At 38.1% G+C, this 20,440-nt stretch overlaps 2 protein-coding genes across 6 annotated transcripts in view; one reads left to right on the forward strand and one right to left on the reverse strand.

Annotated features, from left to right (window-relative positions):
• SRPK1 (SRSF protein kinase 1) overlaps window positions 1-9,601 on the reverse strand; it is a 29,530-nt gene extending 19,929 nt beyond the window's left edge. The window contains exons 1-2 of the mRNA XM_070941455.1: window positions 9,289-9,601; window positions 8,772-8,832 (exon numbers count right to left, since the gene is read on the reverse strand). Of these exons, the coding sequence (XP_070797556.1) occupies window positions 8,772-8,832; window positions 9,289-9,601 (374 nt within the window). The remainder of the gene's footprint in view (window positions 1-8,771; window positions 8,833-9,288) is intronic.
• Window positions 9,602-11,122: 1,521 nt separating this feature from the next.
• The window catches only part of MAPK14 (mitogen-activated protein kinase 14), a 32,194-nt gene continuing 22,876 nt past the window's right edge, over window positions 11,123-20,440 (forward strand). For 4 of the 5 annotated variants that reach the window (XM_070941456.1, XM_070941459.1, XM_070941461.1 and 1 more), the window contains exons 1-3: window positions 11,330-11,539; window positions 18,161-18,290; window positions 20,227-20,285. In XM_070941456.1, coding sequence (XP_070797557.1) covers window positions 11,424-11,539; window positions 18,161-18,290; window positions 20,227-20,285 — 305 coding nt within the window. In that variant the 5' untranslated portion in view covers window positions 11,330-11,423. Of the gene's footprint in view, window positions 11,540-18,160; window positions 18,291-20,226; window positions 20,286-20,440 lie in introns of all 5 variants that reach the window. The other variant, XM_070941457.1, reaches the window with a different exon arrangement.

A 20,440-nucleotide genomic window follows, 5' to 3' on the forward strand; every position in this document is an offset into this window, starting at 1 on the left:
TCCCTCATGGCAACAACTAATAAGGTAGGTTGAGCTAAGAGAGTCTCACCCAGCCAGCTTTCATGCCTAAGGGAGGTCTGCAACTAAGTCTCCTGGTAAGTACCTTAACTCCACACCAAACTGGCTCTCAGTATCAATCTCAGCATCAATATTTAAATTAGTGATACTTAAAGAGCTGCAAATTACATCAATGTTACATTATCAACAAATACAACTGTACTTTATATAGTTCTTATATTTACAAGGTTCTATCTAAAGGACACTGAGGGAAATTCTACTTTGGGGAGCAAATTCCTATGCTTGCAAGTACCAATTCAGAAGAAAAATAGCATTCAAGAGGGAGTGTCAACTACAGAAATCAGACAGTGAAGTATGGTTTCAGAATGTGATTTTGCCATCCATCCTGTGTCTCTTTTTCATGCAATTCTCTAAGTTATAGTATTTATGAATTACATCATTAATTTTTATGCTTCTCAGAATTACTAGAATTAATAATTAATAATTCCTAGACTAGGAATGCTGGCTCCAAATGCTTGCCGAGAAAGCCACTTGCTGGTGGAATCAATATAAATGAAAAATTCTGAGACTCTGAATTATTTTCTATAAAATCTCCTTATACTAGTAGTCCTCGACTTATGACTGCAATGGAGCCCAACATTTCCACTGCTAAGCAAAAGAGCTGTTAAGTGAATTGTGCCCCATTTAATGACCTTTCTGCCACAGTTGTTAAGCAAATCACTGCAGTTATTAAAGTGAATTATGTGGTTATTAAGTGAATCTGGCTTCCCCCATTGACTTTGCTTGTCAGAAGCCAGGTGAGAAGGTTACAGGTGGTAATCACGTGACCCCAGCATAGTGTAACAGTCATAAATACATGCCAGTTATCACGTGCCCGGATTTTGATCTCATGACATGGGGATGGCGTCAAGGTCATAACTGTGAAAAACAATCATAAGTCACTTTTTTCAGTGCGACTGAAACTTCGAAAAGTCACTAAACAAGAACTACCTGTAGTGGCTTTGGTTCATTTCAGTTACCTTACTGCAGATTAGGCCTGCAAATTCAAACACTGATCTGAAGTAATTCAAGTCACAAAGGCAACCCAATTTGCTGCTCCAAAACAAACAGTACAATTTGTGTGACCTGCTATCATTATAGGCTTATGCTGAAGTAGAAATCTCCTGTAAGCCTTTTTCTACAGGGCTGGGTGAGACTTTTTCAAACCAAGCAACTTTGGGATTGCCTGCAGTCTTCCTAACATTACCCTACCTAGAAGATCTCCAGCACATATCTTCAGTGATGCACACTGAATACTTTGGCCAGTGTGGCAGAATTATCTTCTCAAATGCATTGCCTGAAGGGCTTCCTGGATGGGCATGAAAAAGGCTCTTCTCATAAGGCTTTTCTCAACAGGACTCCCCAAAGGCTTTTGGCCCCATTTCATTATTGGTCATCTTCCAATGGAAAAGGCCAGAGGCATGAAGGGATGCATCCTTTCATACCATTGAGCTTGCAACTGATGAGTAGCTGGGAGAATCCATGAACACAATTCTGGAGTATTCTCATCTGCTGACAAAGATCAGAAAAATGCCAACAATGCAAAAAGATGTATGCTGATGGACTGTCTTAAACATATATCAGCTATCAAATAGTTGGGAAAGCCCAGGAACATACAATAAACTCTTCCATATTCTTCCCTCTCTCATTCACTGGCAGTGATTAGAAGGCAAGGGATGCAAAAGAGAAGACATCTCATGATGGGTAGCTGTATAAATTTGATTAATAAATAATTATATAAATAAAAGGATGCACATCATTAGACTCCCTTGATAGCTTATTAGGAGAAAAACTTTTATGGTACCATTGGCCAATCTCAACATGGCCAAATAGCTCTAGCAAGTAAGTCAAGGAGATTCCAGCCAAAGGGGACTCAGCACATGCTGTAGTGATTCAGTTGCTCAGCATATAATCTTTGAATTCCCCAGAACTCACAGTACAACTGCGTATCCGAGGAGGCCCCTTAGGTGGTGCTGTAGGAAAAGGATCCTCTCAACCTTTTTCCAGAGTACAATCTCTAAAAGATGGGAGGTGCTCTGGAGTTAGTATAGTCAGTTTCATCTTGAAAGTGAAATATTAGAGTTACTTCTTATATAGACAATGAAAAACAGCATAATAGCAAAACTAACATTGCCAAAATGGATGAAAATCAGGCCTCCCATACGAAGAGGGGACCAGATAGTCCATTATATAAGAACAGAACAAAATATGATTACACAAGTTAAATACTGTTTCTCTATATAAAGTTTAGTCTTAAAGCTGTCATTAGAATTCTTAGAATATGATTTAACCTTACTTCAGTACAGAATTATTTATAAAGATCTCATGGTTTCTTGTGAGCTTGCCTCACAAATTACAGCCCTGCCTGTTGAATGAACTTTCTTGTGAGGGAACCATTGTTGCTTTGTTCAAAACTTCACTGGGAAGCTTCATTCAAATCTTTATTGGAAAGAAATGAAGCTTCTTACATCCCTACTGCAGGTACCTTTATGAATCACAGCCTTGAAGAAACTGAATGGAATTCCAGATATGGAACTACTTATTTGGAAGCCCCTCCAACAGCAGCATTTATTGTGACCAAATGGTAATAAAGATCAATAAAATACACTCATTTCTTGCATAGAAAAATATCTAGAAATATAAAAGCTTAAAATAATGAAATATTTAGAACTATAAATTTATACCTACTGTACATAGCTATTTTTGTAAAAAAACCCTCTGGAATATCCAATTCTATATCCATTTATGATTTGGTAAAAAAAATATTCTTTCCCTATAAGTAATATCTAGATACATTATTAGAACAATGAATAAGCTTTCTTTTATGAACATTCCTCTCTGTTACCTCCAGTGGTTCCAGATTTATTCAAATCTCCTATATAAGGAAAAATAATAAATCTACATAGTAGAAGTAACAGAAATTGAACCCACAGATATAAACACAAAATCAAATAATAAACTATGTAGTTTAATAGGAAATTTGACAGCTAAGAGCAATATATAGAAAAGGATAATTAGTAATTCTGGAATCCAGAGATCAAACAACTAAATAAGATTTGTATCCAACTAAAAGCTACACCCATTAGCAAAGCTTTTCTATTAATTATGCGATAAATACTGTAAAATTGAATCGTTAAGGCACATTGAACAATACTTCAATCAATTAATGATTATTTAGCTGCTGTGGCTTTTGCTAAATCTCAGTAATGATGTTTCAGTCAGAATGCTGTCTGATATTCTACAATCATTTATTTCTTCAACATGCACAACTTTCCTGTAGCAAGGAAGTTACTAGAAAGTCTCCATAAAGCATTTGGCTGCCTTTGTTCTTCATCTAAAGGAAACTAAAGAATCATATCATCTTTGCCTTTAAACATGTTACACTTTTAAAATGACAATTATTGTCAGAGAATATAACATAAGTCTGAACATATTCAGAGACCTATCTTATTTGTTATTCACAAAGAATGTATACTTTTACAATTAATTCTTAACAATGTTCACTGTGATCTTTGTAACTCTTCCTGCCACTATCTTTAAAAATGCATCAAAATTTACTATTGCTATAGGCCAGGAATATAAATCTACATACACTCTGTAAAATCAAATAATACTGTTAAAAGATTTATTTTAAACAGAGTATAAATCAAAGACAGAATAATCTGCAGATAATTTTGCAACTATTACAAATCAAATTAAAAGCTGATTTACAAGTGGAGACAAAGATATTACAATAATTCCAAAGATTTCATCTCAAGTACTATATTTCTGAAAAATTGATTCTTGAAATCACATTCTCCCATGAGTAAGAAAATGGAGGTGGGGGGAGCTTACCTGCATGAAGCACGTACACCCATTGATGAAGGTATCTCTGAAGATGAATCAACAATTTTCAAAAGAGCCATAAAATCCAAATAGTACACTAGTCCTGGATGCATAAATTGTGAATAGGGTGCTGGCCGTCCCTGAATACAGCAAAGCTTTGTGCAGAAGGAAGAAAAAGCAGACTATGCCTCCACCACCTAGCTGCAGATGTACAACACTGCATTGCAGGTAAATGGCTTACAACATCACTGGGGAGGACTGATTTCAGATTTGCTTCCTGCAAAATTTAGCTACACTTTGGAATGACAAAATATTTATTGTATAACGATTTTGTTGTCTAGCTTTTATTAAAAAAATAAAATAAAGCTTTTAGTTTTTTGCTGAATAATTTACTTCTTTCAAAACTTTTAAAAAATCCAGAGTAGATAATCTGATTACAAGGGAGTTCTGATTACAATATCAAGAAAGGAGGGACATTTTAAAAATCCTAGTAAATGCTTTGTTATTTCTTGCAACTATTCTAGCTCTGCCTAGAATAGATGATTTTTTTCTGGAATGTTACTCAATTTATGTAAACTAAATATAATTTATGTAAACTTGGAAACTTATACTGAGAAATTAATAAGATTAATAGAAAGTGAAAATCAGTTCTGACCACATAAAATGTTTATAGCACATAACTTCAGTGACATCCCAAATCACATGCAAGTCCCAAAACAGATCTGCTTGCTAAGAATTACAGTATACTTTGCAAGGGACCTGAACAAAAAAATTTATTGCCCCAAACTTAAATATTAATTTTTAATATTAACTAAATACTAATCAATATCTTAATTATTTAAAGATTAAGATTAATTACAATTAAGCAGTGGAACAGCTTGCCTTCAGATGTGTATGCTCCATCACTGAATGTTTTCAAGAAAGATTGGACAATCATTTGGACAACCCCCCGTGCCTCATTTTTGCCCTCCATGGCCTCCTGAAGTACTCTGCCAGCCGAAAGTGGGTCACATGGCCCGTTTTTAAGCCATTTTCGGCGCAGTTTTGGGCCCATTTTTCAGCCATCTGGGGCCTGTTTTGGGCCCATTTTTTGGCCAACAGAGTGCTGTAGGAGGCCATGGAGGGTGAAAATGAGGTGCGGGGGGCTGCAGACGGCCCATTTTAGCCGCCAGAGGCACTGCGGGCCAGTCCTTTGATAGTTCCAGGCCGGCCCTGTGTGCAGGATTTAAGCACCCCGCGGGCCAGATACAGCCCGCGGGCCTTGAGTTTGACACCCTGATCTACTATGTGTTGAAGTATCTATTTACCACTAATTCCTGGTAAACCAAACCAAATCAATACTGCTGAACGCACTCTAACTATACTATAGAATGGAACTGGAATCTGCTCAAACTACTTAGTTGTTCCCCAAGAATTAAAAGCCAAGAATGGTAACGGCATTGATCAATTTGCCAAAGTATATCATGTCTACGTCTGAATACACACCACAAATACTCTGTCAATCTTTCTACTCCTTTCTAGTCCTCAACTTACAACCATTCATTTGGCAATCTTTCAAAGTCATGATGAGGCTGAAAAATGACTTCCTAGCAACTGTCTATGGAGATTCTCAATCATCCAGGTCATAGTTGTCCCATAGGTGCTTTTTCAGGAGGTAATTGGACTTTGTTTTTCTTTGAAAAGGTTTCACTTCTGATCCAAGAAGCTTCTTCATATATGACTGGATAGTTCTCTGATCCTTCCATTCCCCACCATCCAGCCAGAGATGAAGAAGCTTCTTGGATCAAGATTTTACAGCTGAGCCTTGTTTAATGTCCACTCCGCGATAGTTTGAACTTGAGAGATAAGTATATTTTGTACTTTAATACTGATAATTAGATTAGAAGGAAATGTATAAGGGATTCCATGTAATCCTGTACATGTATGCATGTACATACTTGCATCAAATGTGTGACCTTCTTTCCAGAAAATAAACTCTCCACAAGAATTTGTCCTTATCAAATATCACGCACAATACTATAATTTACTGATGATCATTTGCTCAAATATGAGCAAGGCCTAATTCCACAGAAGGAAATTTTCCAAAGTTAGTTCTTTTTTCTTTTAGAAGACATAAATAGCAAAAATATGTGTGGGCAGGCAGAGCAATTCTGTGGTTTATTAGCTATTTGAAAATATTAAAATATTTTAAATATTTCTATCAAATTAATCACTATGTTTCAAGTATCTTTCAGAGATCCTGTCTATTTTTACATAATAAAACACTGCACAAAGTAATTTCACAATTATTGCTTAAAACAAATTCTCATAGCGTAAACTTGTTTCTGCTACAGAGAAGCTTATCTGTAAACTTTACAGAACAATCCTTTTAAAGAATTAACACATTTTAAAAACTGAATATTTAAAAAAGCCACAAAATGAATAAAAAACCCCACGCATACATTAGGGTCAAAATACATTCAATATTTTAAGAGATTTTAAAAAGAAAAATTCCAACAAGTGATTTCTGACAACTTCATGGAGGCTGACAACCTCATGTCCAAGTTTTTAAAACATAAAAGCAGTTTTGTCACCGTCTTGTGTTTTCTTTTTTTTCCTTTTCTAGCATAGACTTCTGGTATTCCTTGATAGTCTTCCATCCAAGTAGTAATCAGGTCCAAGCCTGCTTAACTAAAACCCTGATATATTTATTCCTTTTGATAAACTCTTCTGAATAAACAAATAAAAATGACCTGGAACTACTTTGTTGATGCGTATTAATGATTTATAGCTTTTCACACAAAACCAAGCAACATTTTACTAATGCTCAAAGACCGATTGTAATTTCTATTTCTACAAATTACCATGTGCATCCTAAAGGTGGATTAAATGTTGTAAACCAAAAAAACTATTTTAAAGTTCCAACCACAGAACAAATTACTATAGCTTTGCCCCAGAACTTTTGAATATGTCCAAGTTGCATGATTCATTCTTCTATTTAAATTCCTCTAAATCACAGAAACTTGGAGAAAGCATTAACCAAATTCATCCCTGCTAGCAATTGCCTGGATTAGTTAAATCCAGGCAATCGTACAGGAGTATGACAGTAAAGAAAAATAAAAATAAAAACAAAGATAAAAAGTAACATTGCTGCATGTCCAACAGACACATTTAGTTCTGCAATTGAATTTCTTTCTGTGAAGAGTTCATTGATTATATCATGGTGTGATCAGTACACTATGCACTTACTTTTCATGCAGGCTGTCAAATGCAAAACTATATACTGTTATGATTCTGTAGTTTCAGAATGTCAAATGTCAGAATTATGTTTCATACACATGCAATTGGAAACAGCTTCAAACCAACAGCTGAAAAAGTGCATCTTTGCTTTTGTTGTTTGTGAACTGCAGTAAGGAGACCTCATTGCTATTGCTTCTTTGCAGAGCTCATTTAAGAAGATAAATGTGCAGGGTACAGGTCCAGGGTATTTTATATTCTACATTAACATTATATGAGAGTGTGTGTATACACACACACACCTTAATGGAACTTAGATGCAACAATCTGTCCATATCTAATCACCATTTCCCATATCCCTGATATATGATAATTTCAAATGCCTAATGACTCATTCCAATTTCATGTACAGATATAGATATATTGCTTTGATGGATATCTTTTCACCTTATTAGTGCAGTAAATTAAAGGTTTACTCTGTTCATAAGCTTCTAATAACTGTTCTATATGGCTTAGGGCTGAAGCACATTCAGGATTGTCTACTTCAAACAGTATTAGCCTAACCAAGAAAAACTGTAGTTTTCCATTATCATGAAATCAAAACAACCCAGGAAGTTTTCTCTGTTATCGAACCCATGATGTGAGATTCAGAGGTTAGACTTGTACTGACCTTAGTGGTTTTCTGGAAGCAAATTAAAAAGTAGCTCTTGTGCATGGTTTTTTAAGTAGTTAGGACAGAGCTTCAAGGGTTATTTACATGTCATTCTGATAGCCAATTGATGACACATTTTAATGGTTGCATTTATTACAGTATTATTTGGACCATTGAATTTTATTCTTTGTGGTCATCAAGAGTCACACGATGGTAACTTCCTTAAAAATAAAAATCCAGTAAGTAAATAAATTAGTGTGCAATAGGCTTACAACATTTGCCAGTGTGTACATTACAGCCTTAAAAATGTTCTACAGGGTATTAAATCATAGACAGATAATTGAATTTATTTAAATTTAATTGAGCTCCTCAGCATACAAGTAATAATTTTCTGCTATTCAATAGTAAGTCTAACTGAAATCTATCGGAAGTTTTAGAAGGTGGGAACTGAAGGCAAGGTATAAATCAACACTGTTAAAAAATGGAATTCCTGCTTTGCCCATGGCTATAAAATGAAGTTTTAGAATTAAACTGAACTACGGTATTTAAGTTGCATAAAGTAAAGCCTTTAGCTAAACAATAAGCAAAAAGAAGTGGGGGGGAATGGTGCAAATCCAGAAGGAACTTTAGATATTTCAGATCTTTCAGAGTCAGCAGGTAGGGTTTTCCCATAAAACGCTTAAATGGCTATTATGACCCAAATAATAACCATGAAAATTAAAGTACAGTAGCAGAATACCTAGGGCTGGGGAGAACATATAATGTAAGTCTGGCTCTATGTTTTATATGTGATTCAAATATCCTATTGCTATGATTAATTTTAGAAAAATTGATAAATGTATTAATAGAGATTAAACACATACTTTTAATACACATGGTGCCATAAGGACAGGCTGGTAAGAACAGGGGTAATACTGGGTTACACAGAAATGTTTACTAGACCTTTCTCCCTTTATTTCAGTTCAGAATATACAACTTTCAACAATTACCTTCATTTGAAACCCAATGGGGGAACACTTACTTTCTCTGGGCCTTTTCTTTCTTGGCTTTGGTCCGTTTCTTTCGGGCTTGCAATGCTAAAACTGAAAAGAGATGGGGGAGCAGAAGAAAGCTGAATCAAAATCGGGTACAAAAAGTTTAATTTTTAGCATCCTCTCTGGTTTACAAATCCTTTAATAGAGGCACCATTTATGTTCGATTTCAATGATATAATATGCCCCCTTCAGATTATTTTTTCTTCCTTAAGAACGTAACCTAAGTGGAGACAAAGCATCATACTCTCCACCTCATACGCACAAAGGGGAGAGCTAAGCAGACGCTTAAGTACATCACTGTCAACATACCTGAAAAATGCAACAGGCATCTATTATTAAGTATACTGAAAAGAACCCAGAAGCCAGACCATTTAGATCAGAGCAGCAGGTTGAATTCAAATTAAAGGAGGACCAAGAAGAGCAACCTCTTCCTGAGGCGAATTAAGCAAGGGGGGGAGGGGGGGAGGGAAAAACCGGAGCAAAAAAAAAGCCCAACGCGCTCACCTTTCCGTTCCATGGCGGCCAGCGACGGCAGCCCCGCTGAGCTCCCGCGCGTGCGCTCTAAAGATGTTCCTTGCGCCTGCGCCTGGCGTGGGCGGGCCGGCCGGCGCGTGCGTACGGCCGGTATCTTCGCGCGCCGTTGTGCGCGCCACCAAATTTCTTCGGCGCCGCTGCTGTCACTTCCTTCCGAGCTGGGACTACTAAGGAAAGCCACGCCCCCCGGCTCTTCCAAGCGCGTACGGCACCGCCCCCTCCTCCTCTGCATGGGAGGGCGAAGCCGCGCGTTAGGCTCCTCGGCCGCCTCCCCCTGTCCCATGTGCGGAGCGCATGCGCTTCCCCCCTCCGCAGCCCGCTGTTTTCCCTTTCGGTTTTCGCCGGATTTGGCGGGGTCAGAGAGCGGGGCAAGGGTTAAAAACTCCGCCTGGCGTGCGGTAGCGAGGTGCCGTCGCTAGATAGAGAATTGTGACGTATCCGCCGTCAATTCTGCTTGCGGGCGAAGTTTCAAATCCTAGGCACAGCCGACATGAGATTCAAAAGGGCAAGAACGCCTTTCGGGGTCCCAACTGGTTTCTGATGGGTCCCCATCCATCAGCAGGTGGCGTGGCAGGTCGCAGCGTCCTGCAGAATTGCGAGCCGTTTTGAGACGGTTGTTAAGATGCGTTCCTGATGTGTTTGGGGATCGACTTTTAACGTGAGATTTAGGGCTGTGTTATTTTAGCATTCTTCAAGAAGTATCTTTCCGCAGAGCGGCGTCTCATATCTGATATGTGGCGCTCTACATTGCAAAAGGATTTTTGGTACTTTTTTTTTTCTTGTAGGTCGCCCTCAGTCAGTGTGAGATGGGTGGCTATGTAAATTTAACAAATAAGTTGAAGGTGATATAATGTATAAAGCGTGATTTCCCCTTACAGATCCTGTTCCTAGGGGTGGGGGAGACGGAAACGATCATTGCCTGTTAGTAAGTTGCCCATTTGCCAAGAATAGGAGGAAATGGGCAAAACACCAACTCGATTCTGCATACGGGTGAATATATGGCATCAAGACCGGGTCAGTACTAGGAAAAGAAGCACAGTGGGCGCTTTTGATTTCTTGAGTAAGGCTGGACAACACTGTTGTGGAGTAAAGCAAATTGGATTTAAAATAAACGGAAATCCAGCAGTTTCAGTAACTTAGGCTGGGTAAACTGAGGAAGCTTCTTGGATGAGAAGCGAAATGTCTTCAAAGAAAACCAGTTGCCTCTTGAAAAAGCACCTTTGGGACAACCCTGACCTGGATAGACATTTAGGCTGGTGGTTAAGCAAAAACGAGCTGGGGGAAAAAAAAGCACTTTTCATTACAGGAATTCACGTTAATCGCTGCTAAATCAAAGAGGCTGCCTTAGAAATGCCGCCATGAAGATTACGGCGCTTCTTCGCCTAAAGCTCCGAGCCGCAGCCTTTCCCATAGCAACGGGGAGGAAAAGCAAGAAGATACAAAAGCGGGCTCGCGCTGTCAAACTAACCCCCGCCCAAGGAAGGCAACACCTACGATTGCCTCAAACTCCGCCTTCCTCCGTTTCTCTCCGTCCCTCTCTCTCTCCTTCTAGATCTCGCGAGACCATCCTAGAGGGCTGCGCTCGTATAGGCCGCAAGAATCGGGTTCCATATTGGGGCATTGCCTCTAGCGATTCCGAGCCGTAGATCTCGCGATACCTCTGCGATCGATTGGTCGAGGATCTAGGAAGAGGTTCGGAGAAGTCAGACTGGCGTGACTTCGTCATTGCTCGGGTCTCCGCTCGACTCTTAAACCCAGCTCCGGTCTCCTTAGAGACCTTGCGTGCTCCCTAGGTGGCCTTTCCCGTCAGGGATTGGGCAGCCTGGAGAAGTGAGCGTTTGCGGTGTCCCCCCCCCCACCGCTCCGGCCACTGTTCCTGCAGCGGTCCTTCTCTTTTCCTCCCGAGGAAGGGCTGCAGCGGTGCAAGGCGCTCGGGGCGAGCCGCGGCCAAGCGACCGAAGTTGCAGCTAGACGCGGGCGACTTTCCCACCTCCTTCCCACCGCGCGGGAAACTCCCTTTCGCTGCAGGGGGAGGAGCCGAGGTCCCCGGTTCGAGGGTCTCGTCCCTCCCGGCCCCACTGGGTGGGGCGGACTTGGGGGTCGAGATGACCCAGGAGCGGCCCAAGTTCTACCGGCAAGAGCTGAACAAGACGATCTGGGAGGTGCCCGAGCGTTACCAGAACCTCTCGCCGGTGGGTTCTGGAGCTTACGGCTCCGTCTGGTGAGTTGCAATCGTTGCAAGGGAAAAGGAGGAAACGTCGCCGTCTGCGCTGCATCCAAAGGGCGGAACGCGCATCTTTTTGCATGCAGTTGTCCGCATTCTCAGCGAGGCCTGTCACCCCGGTGGGGATCCTATACCTTGGCAGTGTGTTCTTTATAAAAAAAAAGGGGGGGGGAGCCTCTCGGGATGGTTGGTCTTAGCATGCTTTCACCCCCCACACCCCAAAAAGAAGGTTTCTTCAAGTTGCGGTATCAGAAGGAACTGGTTTGGGCTGTTCTGTTATGCTCTCTAAAGTCCGGGCGTGTAGATTTATGCTGTCTTCCTATTGCTTTATTCTACAATCACATTGTGCTGTCAGTCTCGTTTTCCCTTGTGGACGCTTTCCACTTATTTTGTTCTGAGCAATCATCTGGTAGGTGGGTTACCCTCTTGGGCTAGGACCCAGGGAAACCAAGTGCAAGCCGAACTCACCCACTAGCCAGTTTTGGACTTTTCCTTCCTCAGGTTGCTCTTTTGGCCCAGTATACCTCCCGTGGGTAAGGGGGGGGGATGACAAATTGAGCGTTTTGTACTCTGCCTTGAGCTGGAGAAAAGGCCAGATAAAAATTTAACAAATATGCATCAGCTATCTTGCTTTTCTGGTGCCTAAATGATAGGCTTTGGGAGAGAGGAATTCCTTAATTATTCTTGTCCCAGTTTCAGTTTGGAATTGCTGGGCAGGTTGTCTTAGACAGAGATCTGGCTTTGAGGAAAAAGCATGAGTGCCTTGATGACTTCAGGATCTTTCCAGGCAAAAAATGTTTCTTGTTAGGGTGATGTTGCTTTCTGTTGGGCCTACATCAATAAAGCAGTGACTTCAGCCCTGCATGATGTTAGCCAGCCAAATATATTGCTTTCATCTCCTCTATCCTGAAAGAAGCTTGGGGCAGCATATATCCTTTCTGTTCTCCCATTGTTTTTCTGGGTATGTTAGGCAGATCAGGACTGACCTGGATTTGAATTTCAACATTACCAAACTGAATTTTCTGAGAGTATGCACTTTTTAAAATAAAGTTAGCATATTTCAGCATACTTTTGCAAATAGAAGAAGCTGTGGGTTGTATAGGCTGAGCATAAAGACATTATAAAATAGTTGAAAAGGAGTAATGTAAATTAGAAGAGGAAGTTGCAATGTTTCTCCTAAGGACGTTTTGCACTGTATTTTCTGATGTGCATTATTATAACAAAAATATACAGTAGTTATGCCTCATGGAGAAAGAAGGTTCAAGGAAGCCAGATTCAATGACAAATCACTATAAACACCTATGTTATGTTAAATTAGACAGTAAATAAAGCAGAGGCAGCCTACATTTTTGCTTTTGTGGAAATAACGTAGATTTTGCTAACATTGTAGGCATCTGAAAAATGGTTATAATGATTACTTTCTCTAGTCATAACATTTTATTGCAATAGCTTATAGATTCTATAGATTCACTCTGCCACTCCAACTTTTTGTAATGAGTAGGAGGATACATTCCAAATGAGACAGTATTTTTATTTTCCATGAATGTTTGTAGAGCTTAAGTAAATATTGTAGGTATTGCTTTGTACAGCATGCCTGAATATTCTTATGTTAGAATCTAAAAAATACATTAAAAGTCAGTTATGCTGGTAAATCTTTCCTTTTTTTCTGATAAAAAAAATCAGAAGGAAGTAAAGTACTCTTGACAAATACATTGCTTAACAAATGCAGTAGGATTAGTCAATAGACATATCAGTGCTTTTAGTTCATACTCTATTGGTCTCTTATGGCTTCTCTAAATGCTATAGGTTACTGAAATTCAGCACTGAACCTCCCAGATAACATTGTGCCAGGAGTCAAACATTGAAATAGTATACCATTATTCAAAATGCATCATATACAGGTAGTCCTTGACTTGCGACCACAATTGAGCCCAAAATTTCTGTTGCTAAGTGAGAGACAGTTAAGTGAATTTTGCCCCATTTTATGACCTATTTTACTACAGTTGTTAAGTGACTCACTACAGTTGTTAAGCAAGTAACACATTTGTTAAGTGAAATGGCTTCCCCATTGACTCTGCTTCTCAGAAGGTTGCAAAAGGTGATCACATGACCCTGAACACTGCAACTGTCATAAATACGAATCAGTTGCCAAGGGTCTGAATTTTGATTACATGACCATGGAGATGCTGCAATAGTCTTAAGTGTGAGAAATGTTTATAAATCATTTTTTTTTTCAATGCTGTTGTAAATTCTAACGGTCAACTGTTGCAAGTCGAGGATTACCTTTATTCTACAGAAAGGACATTGGAATAATATTAAAATGCATTTCATTAAGTTTTTAAAAATAAATGTACATGCCTACTGACTCTACTTGGGTCTATGAATATCCATTGTTTCAAATATCTCAAATAAAGGCACATAAAGTTATTAGTTTCTTGATACAAATGTTTATATAGCCATTTCAAATTCAGTTTGGACATGTTTTTTTGTTTAGTACATTTTTAAGAGTTTGTTTATGTAAGTTTTTAATGATTTATTTCAGCCAATCTAAAAGCACTACGTATGTTATAGTCATGGAAAGATGTACAGAGAGTCAGCTTACTTTTATATCTGTAAAAATGTAATTCAGTTTTTAAAGGTTTAGCACCCAAGTTTTCTTTCTAATGTTTATACCTCTAGAAAATATACTCCTAGTTTTGAGAATCTGAGACATTGTTATATACCAAAATTTCATCACATGAGAAAAACAGTATATTTTAAATTCATACAAATGATTATTAAATGTCCTAATTTAGCATTGTATTTTATGGTGTAGCCTCAAAGATTTAAATTAGACTTAGATTTTAGTTCCTACTCCTTATTCAAAAAGAAGGCATTCAATGGGATTCCGTTTCAGTTAGTAAATAAATATGAATAGGATATAGTGTGAGTTCCTTGAGAAACCAATGTAGTTTTGTTATAGTGTGGTGAGCTCCAAAGTTTTAAATAGTTATATTCTTTCCCTTTCCTCCAAACAGCTTAAGACAGGGAAATAATTAACTATGACTGGATATTCACTTAATCTAAAGATTCTCATTATTCTTTTACTATACATTTAAGGTTGTCCTAGACTTATGACTGTAATTGAGACCAGAAATTAAGCAGGGCTGCTTTAAGTGAGTCATGGCTAATTTGACAACCTTTTTGCCATGATTGTTAAGTGAATCATATGGTTATTAAGCAAATCTGGCTTCCCCCATTGACTTTGATTGACTGGCTGGGAAGGTCACAAATGATGATCACATGGCCTCAGGATCTTACAACCATGGTAGATAAATGCAGTTGCCAAGAGCCCTAATTTTCATCACATGATCTTGGAGATCCTGTGATGGTCATAAGTGTGAAAAATGGTTCTAAGTCACTTTTTTCAATGCTGTTATAACTTCAGTCACTAAATGAATGATTGTAAGTTGAGAACTACCTGTGCTTGTTCTGTCTTGAGAATCATATTTCAGGATAACAACTATTTCAGCTAATGCTTCTAGCATTAGACATTGCGGTGTGTTATGTGGTCTCAATTGAATTAGAAAGAAAAAGTCTCATTCTCTATATACCTCCAGATATAAATTGTTCTACAAGTTCCTGCTTTAAGCTGACAAGAACATTCATTTTAAGGGCTCAGGATTAACTCAAAGTTGCTTTTTCAAGAGGCAACTGGACTTTCTTGTTTTTCTTTGAAAACGTTTCACTTCTAATCCAAGAAGCTTCTTCAGCTCTGACTGGATGGTGGGGAATCCAGTCAGAGCTGAAGAAACTTCTTGGATGAGAAGCGAAACATCTTCAAAGAAAAACAAAGCCCAGTTGCTTCTTGAAAAAGCACTTTTGGGACAACCAAGACATGGGTGACTGAGAATCTTCATAGACATTCAGGCTCAGGATAAAACAGAATATTTTTGTGGATTCTTCTAACAATTTGGTGGTTTGTGTTTCAAGGCAGCAAAAAGGGACCTTGTGAGATGGTATTAACTTAATCAATTCCTCACCTATCCAACGTATGATTCTTGACAAGAGGGTGGGGCATTACTGTTAAAGGAAATACTTTCTTTCTCTGATTCTTTTCATTCTTCAAAGGGCTTTTATCTTCATATCTTGAAATAATTCAAACTAAAGTTTGGAGTCGAGTCCTATGGGTACTTTTCTAGTAGCCATAATTCAGACTTTCAGTCTTAGTGGACTGATGAACATATCTGGAATTTTAAAAACACTATTTTTCTAGTGCCATGAAAGTTGCATGGATATATCCATGGGGTCACCCCATTGTCTTTATAGTGCAGAGCACCCAAGGATTCTTGCAGTTGGTAATTTTGGAGCATATGGTGATGAGCACTTCTAAGCAGGAGTTGGTTCTAAAATTTTTTACTACCGGTTCTGTGGGCGTGGCTTATTTTGTGGGAGTGGCTTGATGGGCATGTGACAATTATTTAGGCTTTAGCAGAGGTACTGGTCTACCAGGCTTTTAACTGCATGCAGAGCTGAACCGATGTACCCATTTATTTTTTGCAGGCCTACATGGTCTACTCATGTATTTTTACAGGCACCAGTCTACTCATTTGTTTTCTTTTAACACTGATCAGCTGTAGGGCGGCCCTTTGAAGCCCCACGGCAAGAGTTTAAACAGTTTTTTTTCCCTCTAGCCATCAGCTGGGACTCAGGAGGCAGCAATAGATTGGGGGTGGGGCCAAATAAAAGGTAAGAATAACGCGGGGGGACGGGGGATGGGGGGGCAGAACCGGTTCGGTGACGTCATATAGTCACTGCTACCGGCTCGGGAGAACCGGGAGGAACCCACCACTGCTTCTAAGTCATCTAAAATATTTTACAGTGATTTGTTGCACAAGTTAAGAGAATTCCTGATTGTAGACTAAATTCCTCTTTGTTTTAGTTTGCCAGTATTATACTTGAACAAATACTATAAGGGTGCTAAGCATTCAGAGGCATCTGGTGTACTATATTTCCTTTTGCCTGATGTAAAACAGTGGCTTTGCAAATATTTTAGCATCAAGATTAAGGATTTATCCACTACATTCAGTATATGATTTGATCAGTTAAGGATAATTAAACACTATGGGATAGGTTGAAGAATCCAGGCTAGCATCCAAGTAAGCATCCAAGGTCTCTCTTCATGTAAGATTGTTGTAAGAATCTGAAACAATAGCCAGAGGAAGAAATTATTGGATTTATTTGCAGTAAATCCAATTTCACTATAACCAGGTCATATAAATGCAGTCCATATACCTGCAAGTCACTTTGCAGCGAGATGGATGGTAAACAAATTTAATAAATAAAAATACCTTGCATAGATCTTCTGGATATTGCATAAAGGACACCCACACACATACTTCTGTGTGAATATTGCACTTTGATGCCCACTAGACTGCCTGCTTACTGGAACTGCCCACCTGCTTATATAAGGGAAGAGAAGATGATTAGATATGGACCTTTCCTTGGGACTAGTTTGGCATGATGAGGAATCAGGTCAATTAGTGGTGCATGACATCAGTTCTTCCTGTGCCAATACAGACATTGCAGACATTTTGCAAGAACACCTGCCAGCTTTAAATAATTGGATATCCATTGTGGGAATGTCTCTTTTTATGTTGCAGTTAATAACACATAAGCAATTATTTTAAAATTTAGCGCAGGCATGGCTGACTCTGGGGAAGGGTGAAAAAAGATTTTCCATTCAATTTCAAGCTAAAATAATATGGGTACATTAGTTTTAGGATACATTTTTACAGAAAACAGACAGAAATTCGAGCTACTTGTTGCCTACATTGGCTTGCTATAATGAAATTATGTACTGAAATAATTTTATTCTGACAAATGCTTTTTCTATTCAAATACAGTAAAATTGTTTCTTACTGAACTGTTGGTGTAGTCAGATATACAATATCTATTTCATTTTCAGATCTGATGGGTGGTTCTTTGTACATTTTGCACTTGTTTGCTAGTTAATAACAATTACAATTGCTTTGGATTTTTTTAATATGTGGAAATGAGAATACAGTATCTCTTTAGTGTTGTCTGTCAATCTGATTAGATCAGAAACCATGGCAATAAAATTTCAACATTTTACCGCTTCCAAGTGTCTGAAAAAAACAGTGTCTAGATATTTCTGAGTTAAGTTATTCAATCTAAAGATCTGAGGATTAGTTTGGATTTCTTTTCCACAACTGGCTTGCTGTGAGGCATACACCGTGCTTCAAGATATAAGGAGCTTTTGTTTAGGAAATGTCACAATATGTGAATTTTGAGGTTGAAACTTTCAAGGAGTTTACAGGAAGTCGTTGTCATATCTCTGTGTTATTAGTCATATGATTGCAAGATTTTTCATTCTTTCTTTATAAAGCCAAAATAATTCCCAAACTTATTCATTTAATATAGTATATTAAAATGAATATCATATAATCTTTTTCCAAGTTTACTCCGAGAAAAAATTTCAACTTCTTTTGGAGCTCATATTTTAAGTTACAAAAGTTAGTTACATTCTCTCAAAAGAATAAGATAAATGATAATCTTTTCATAATAAAATGCTAACACTGATTACACCATTAATGCTTTTTAAAAATGATTTTATAGCTCTGCCTTTGATGCTAAAACTGGCCTCCGTGTGGCAGTGAAGAAATTGTCCAGACCATTTCAGTCTATCATACATGCCAAAAGGACCTACCGCGAACTGCGACTGCTTAAACATATGAAACATGAAAACGTGAGTTTGACACAAATCATAATTGTATTTGGTTTCAGAGCGAAGTTGGGTATGAACTGTTTCTTAACTCTGGTTCACTTTACGAGTGAAGTCTCTGAGCAGGAAAGGGGTTGGTCGTGCTCATGCAGAACTACTGTCTGAAAGATTTCTTTACAGAGCCACTCACAGGTACAGTGAATATGATCGTGCTGAATCCAAAGCACCTTTCACACATTGGAACTGAACACTGCAATCCATGAGTTTGCATTTGGCAGTTTACATGTCAGCCATAATGAAATGAAAATGACGTCAGTCTTCAAGCAAAGTATGACAATGGAGGGATATAGTAGTGCAGTATTTATTCTCCTTTTAACTAGGAGCATAGTCAAATTTGAGGAAATAATATAACTGTTAATTCTGCAATCTGCAACTCTGGAGCCTGTTGTGAAATGCCTCATAGCTTCTCTGTATTTCTGGAACGCAATATTGCAAAAACATTTCTTCCTCTAGTGCAGTTGTTTTCCAGCTTAAGCAACCCTGTCAGATGAGTTGTTAGTTCTTATCTTGTTTGATTAGAATTTGGTTGATTTTTTTAAAAAACCTCTAGGCACATTTCATTGTATTGTTTGGAGGTATTTATTTTTTGTTTTTTTGCAAATTTTTTTTGGTTTTAATTCCTTGTTCATTTCTAGAGCCACTGATATAAAATAAGCAGCTGCATAAATCAAATGATTATGCCTGTCATTTTATGCAAAGTTCACAATATTTAATAAATAGATCTATCGTACACAAATTTAATTCGAGTAAAGCCTGCAGTATTGAGGATTAAACTAATGGAGATTTTTGAAATACACTACAGCTAATCTGCTTTTAATCAAAATACTTCTTCAGTTATATTAGTAAATAATGAAAGTGTTGAAAAGTTGTTCTATAAAAGCACCTCCTAATTTCCCTTTAAATGCTAGGAAGAGCATTTACAACAAAATTATGCAGATGAGCCTGTATGATCACATTGTCAACTCTTTGAGCATAACAGTTCAAACTATAGTTCCTGTTGCATTGTGCCTTGTTTCTAAAATAATACATTTTTTATACTGAGCCATAGTGGCCCAGTGGTTAGTATGCAGTATTGCAGGCTGACTTTGCCCATTGCTAGGCTCAAAGTTGACTCAGACTTCCCTCCTTCCAAGGTCAGTATGAGAACCCAGATTGTTGGGGTCAATATGCTGACTGTAACCCACTTAGAGAGTGCTGTAAAGTCTTAAATGCTATTGCTATTATTCAAAGACTATCAGGTTTCATTCTTCTGCAGATAATGTCAGAGCACTGAATGTAGTAAAGACTGGTAGTTTGTAACTGCAATTGTGTGTGAAGAAATTATTACTGAAATATATTGTTGTGACTGGCAAAACATTAAGCTTAAAAAGCTATATTTGCCCATATATTTATTTTTGATTGCTCATTAAGGACAGGCCTACCTATTGCTGACATTGAATATTTAGGAACATCCCAATGCACTGATTTTGGTCCCTTAGGGCTAATGCAGACATATCTAATGCAAGTTGGATAGATCACCGCAAAGTCACCATATTGTGTAAGATGTAGTGAACTGTCCTTCACCGGAGTTTGTCAATACATCTCCGTACATCATCATCATCATCATCATCATCATTTTGAAATGCACGTTGGATGCCAGTAGAAGTTCTACCCAAATATAAAATTCCTCTTTAGTTGTTTTACTACAGAGTAGCCATTTTTTAAAGTACAAATTGGTGTATTAAAAACATGGCAACAATAGAACAGTGAAAATAAAACAGGATTTGATGCTTTAAATCATGTATTTACGTAGCAGGCATAATAATAAAGGATAATAAATATACTTCAGTTGGGAAAATGGATTGGAAAAAAATGGTTTAATGTATATGCTTACTTAGGAATATCTTTTCCCCATTTACAGGTTATTGGACTTCTAGATGTATTCTCACCTGCGAAGTCATTCGAAGAGTTCAATGATGTGTAAGCAACAATTCAAAACTTTGCAACATATACTTTATATTTTTAAAAACACTAATCCAAAATGTATAGCCTTTATATTGAATTAAATTTGTAGTCTTGGTGAAAACTTCCTTGCACGTGAGGAGGATTAATGGGGCAAATGTGAGTGAGAGTAT

The sequence above is a fragment of the Pituophis catenifer genome, unplaced genomic scaffold, assembly GCF_029215685.1.
Source record: "Pituophis catenifer annectens isolate HBS135680 unplaced genomic scaffold, rPitCat1.0.hap2 SCAF_3, whole genome shotgun sequence".
NCBI lineage: Eukaryota > Metazoa > Chordata > Lepidosauria > Squamata > Colubridae > Pituophis > Pituophis catenifer.